General features: G+C 39.5%; 1 gene segment (V, D, J or C); it reads right to left on the reverse strand.

The window, feature by feature from the left end:
- Positions 1 to 2,613: 2,613 nt before the first annotated feature.
- On the reverse strand, positions 2,614 to 3,391 carry LOC114688214. The segment is given in 2 exon segments: positions 2,614 to 3,068; positions 3,246 to 3,391. Coding segments are annotated over 2 exon segments (549 nt in total).
- Positions 3,392 to 4,410: the final 1,019 nt, after the last annotated feature.

A 4,410-nucleotide genomic window follows, 5' to 3' on the forward strand; every position in this document is an offset into this window, starting at 1 on the left:
CATGCTTTCTATAAGCAAGATTCTCCTGGAATTGGATCTTGGGACAGGATAAGCCCATACTATGGTTCACTAATGCTACCTAAAATTACATTTTTACAAGTGACTTCAAGACAAGATCTTTTTACATTGTAAATTGTCATTTGTTTGTGAGAATAAGAATGAAGGGGTTTATGATGATGAAAGAAGACTAGTACAAGTATCATATGGATGTGATAACTGAAAGCCATTCTAGACTCTGCAGATGGAGGCTGCTTCTCAATACAGTGGAAGCTCTGATTTTTGCACAACGTCCTAAACTCCTTGTTTCATTCATGGATCACAGATACTTCATAGTCTCAGAACAGAACATTCACACACACACAGACACACAAACACACACACACACACACATGCTATAGCACACATTCTCTAATATAATTTGTAACTCTATTAAAGACTTGGTGGTCTAATCCTCTGATAGTTTCCTAAGGCCCATTGCTTCTTTAGTATAATATCTACAGAACTATGTCAAAATAGTAAGGTGACCCATAGGGAAATTACAGGGATGGTTAACAAGAAAAAACATCTAGTAAAAGATAATACTGTGTGATCTGTATATGGATCATAGAAAGACATTGGGAAAATAAATTAAGGTTTCCTTCATCTATTGTGGAAAAAACACACAACAGGTTCTTCCCAGAATAATGATAGAAGCCTTGGAGACCTGAAGTTGTCAAAACATTTAATTCCTCATGGCTTCAGATGTAAGGAGCTTGTGGTCCAGTATCTCAGTTCTACAAAGCTACAGTCTTTCAAAGAGGAACAGCTTGTTAAACAACTCCATTTTGTGGGGAGATAATCACATACTACTGATCCTTCCTCCTCTCATATTGGTCTTTGAGACCCTGTAAGGTATTTGTATGTATGGGGGAACAGAAAATTTTCTTGACATATGTCCCCAAACAAACTAAATTTAAAATGCAAATTTGCAAAATATTATAGATAACTCTATCAGCTCTATAGAAATTATCTAACATGCAATCAAGATGAAAAGTAATTATTCTTATTTAAGTATTGAGAAATGGGTAAGGAAAGAAGGCTTTGGTCGTTTATCAGAGTTGGGTTGTATACTCCAGATCAGGCTGCAGTGCCTATACTGCCACAAGCTAAAGAGAGCTGTAAACACCACAACTTGTTGTATGGGTAGACTAAAATTATAGTGGGAGTGAAGAAAGAAATTCCAGGTTATAGAATCAGTTAGATTTTGACTGTTAAATTTTATAGAGAGGGGAGAGAAGAAGGAGAAGGAGAAGAGGGAAAGGAAGAGGATGAAATGACCAATAGAGCCAAAAATGTTCTTGTCATAGGCATCAATTGAGTAATCACATGCTTAATATTAGACGGAATGCACTTTCCTAGATCTACGACCTTACTCCATATCCAGACTTTGAAAGTCTTCTTTCAGTATCCAATCTGATGAGTAGCTCCTATAAGTTGTACCTGGTTTTCTGCTATCTACCAGATCTAGCCACATTCCCACAGCCAGTGCCTAAGCCTAGTCTAGCCACCTGAACCTTGCTACAGCCTAACTCTAGGCTTCAACAAGGTCCCACACCCTGTGCACATACCTAGTTCAACCTCATTCTCCTGTACCACAAACAACCTCTAGGCTTGAGCCATGGCACTCGATCTGCATCCAACCACAGGACCCTTTGCACTGCCACCACCACCTCATTCTAAAACACAATTTCCCACATCTTCCCACGTTTACTCCAGAGTCTAGCATGGTAGATGCCCAGGAACTTCTCGTCCACACCATTTTTACAACCTACAGAACTTACCTTGAAACCCACAACCAATAGATCAGCCTTTCCTGCCTTCCTGCTGAGAAGTGTTAAGCTTGAATCAATACATTCCCTACTTGCCTGCTAAACCACAGAACTCTCCCAAGTCATATCTGAACTTTACATTTAGATCTACCACCATGATCCAGACTTAGAACAGGAAGCACATCCTATATTCCAACCCAGTTCCTTCCATCCATTTGACTTCATTTTATCCAAGCCATTTCTGACCTCTATGCAGGTCAGAACCAATGTACAAATGGGAATGGCAAAGATCAATGAAATAACCAACCACAAATGCTGGAGAGGATGTGAGGAAAGGGAAACCCCCTTTCAGTGTTGGTGGTATAGCAAACTGATGCAGTACCATGGAAATCAGTGTGAACAATTCACAAAAATATAAAAATGAATCTCCAAGGTGAGCTAGCTATACCATTCCTTGTCATAAAATCACTTCAAGCATAAATTGATGGGACACTTTCAGTGGGAAAGACAGTTTGTTAATGAAAATCAGAAGATAGAGAAAGATGGATCCTACTTTTAGTAGCATAACAGGGGCAGTTTACTTTTAGCAACTGGTTGCCCTGAAGGATAAATGCCAGAGAAGATCCTGAAATCAGTGTAGGTAGAAGAAACAAGGTATGAAGGCTCCTGAAAAACTCCAGTAAAATAGCTGAGAAGTGCCTGCTACACTTTACTTCAACAAACAGAACTGAAACAAAAAATAAACAAACACTGGCCAACTTGAGAGTTGCACTGAAGTACAGTGGGATATTATGGAGACAGTAAGTTACCCAAACATGCAACTGGCCTTATAAAGCAGGGCATAAAGCACCCTGTGTGGATTATTGCCATGAAACCATTGGCCACATTTCAACACTAGGAGGAAGCAGCTGGGCCCTAGGGAGGTAAAGTGTTTTTGTTCTAGTCTGTAGCACTGTGTGGGTGGGTTAGTATTCCACTGCTGACAGTAGTAAGTGGCAGCATCTTCAGCCTCCATGCTGCTGATTGTGAGAGAGTAAGAGGTCCCAGACCCACTGCCACTGAAGCGAGCTGGGACTCCAGAAGCCAGGGTGGATGTGCTATAAATCAGGAGCTTAGGGGAGCCTCCTGGCTTCTGCTGGTACCAGTGCAAATAACTGGTGCTTACACTTGAGCTGGCACTACAGGTCATGGTAACCCTCTCCCCTTGAGATGCAGCCATGGATGCTGGAGACTGGGTGAGAACAATCTCTCCATTGGACACTGAGCAGGGGAAGACAATGAAAAGAAAGAGATGTTAGTAGACATAGAGATATAAAAATAATTTCATACCACTGATGATACTCAGAAGAAAGAAAATGAAAAATATTATCTTAGACTCAAGCTTCCTTATGGAAAATAATTGTGGATTCTGAGCTCAAATGCCCTTCCCTCTCTTACCTGTGACACTGAGTAGCAGGAAGCTGAAAATCTGCACCTGAAAATCCATTGTGCTTTCTACTCTCAGTCTCAGGACAATGACTGCTCTTCTCATAAGTTCATCTCTTTAAAACAGCTGTGAACCATTTGTGGTTTCTGAGGTTGAAGTATGCAAATGGCAAGATACAGTCTAGGCAGTTCTTGGCTTATAAATTCCTGTGCCCCTTTAAGCATGACAAACTTGGTTAATCCAGGGAAATATCTAGTTATTTATAGACATTACACTGTTAAGGAAGGAAATTTCTGTTTTTCTTTTTCTCCTTCATGGTGTATACCTCTAACCTAGAGTTTTACCCATATATCTCTGTGAAGAGTGGCATAATTTGATCCACTCTGTGAGGCATGTTCTACTGAGTGGTTGGAGGCATATTTCTCCCATGATAAAGTTGTGTTGAGGATGCCTGTTTATAACATTCTCAGAGAACTTTTAGCAGCCTTATCCACTTCCTGTTTTCATGGAAGTTGCTCAGCTGAGACCTCACTCACTTAATCCAGTCTGGTCAGATGACCATGCACACAAAACATTTGGAAAAACAGCATCCATGTGTGTGATCTGGAACCCAGTTATGCTCAGTGACATGCTGTAGCATCAAGCACCTGTGCCATCCCTAGAAGAATAGGGTTAAAAAAATCTCCCAGTGAAATGGATTGAAACACAGGTACTGAATTTGTATCAGCTATCATTTGTTGGACTACCACAGACTGGATTATAAGAGAACCCTGGGCTGGAGTTTCACGAAAACACATCTGATGCTCTGTTAGTTTTGTTCATATCATATTATTATCTTGGAATATCTGAGCATACTTTGCAAATAATTACATTTTAATTATTAAAGGGGACAACTCCTTAAACTGCAAATTCATGTATAAGATTGATCAAAAGTTTTACTTTATCCTATAGCAAATTTCTATTATGTTCTTATAAATTTTGAAGTTAAACAGAGCTGATAAGGAAGCATGGTTATCTCTAGATTTACCTTCAAGAATGGTTCCCTTGTTCCTCCATTCATAAAAGATTCCTTTATTGTATATCAATTATAAGGAAAATAACAGCCAAGAGTCTCTGTGAATAAATACTTATTTTGAGAGATACTAACCTAAAATTTGTTGAATTCAGATGTACTGT

The sequence above is a fragment of the Peromyscus leucopus genome, chromosome 3 (genome assembly GCF_004664715.2).
Source record: "Peromyscus leucopus breed LL Stock chromosome 3, UCI_PerLeu_2.1, whole genome shotgun sequence".
In the NCBI taxonomy this organism is placed as follows: domain Eukaryota; kingdom Metazoa; phylum Chordata; class Mammalia; order Rodentia; family Cricetidae; genus Peromyscus; species Peromyscus leucopus.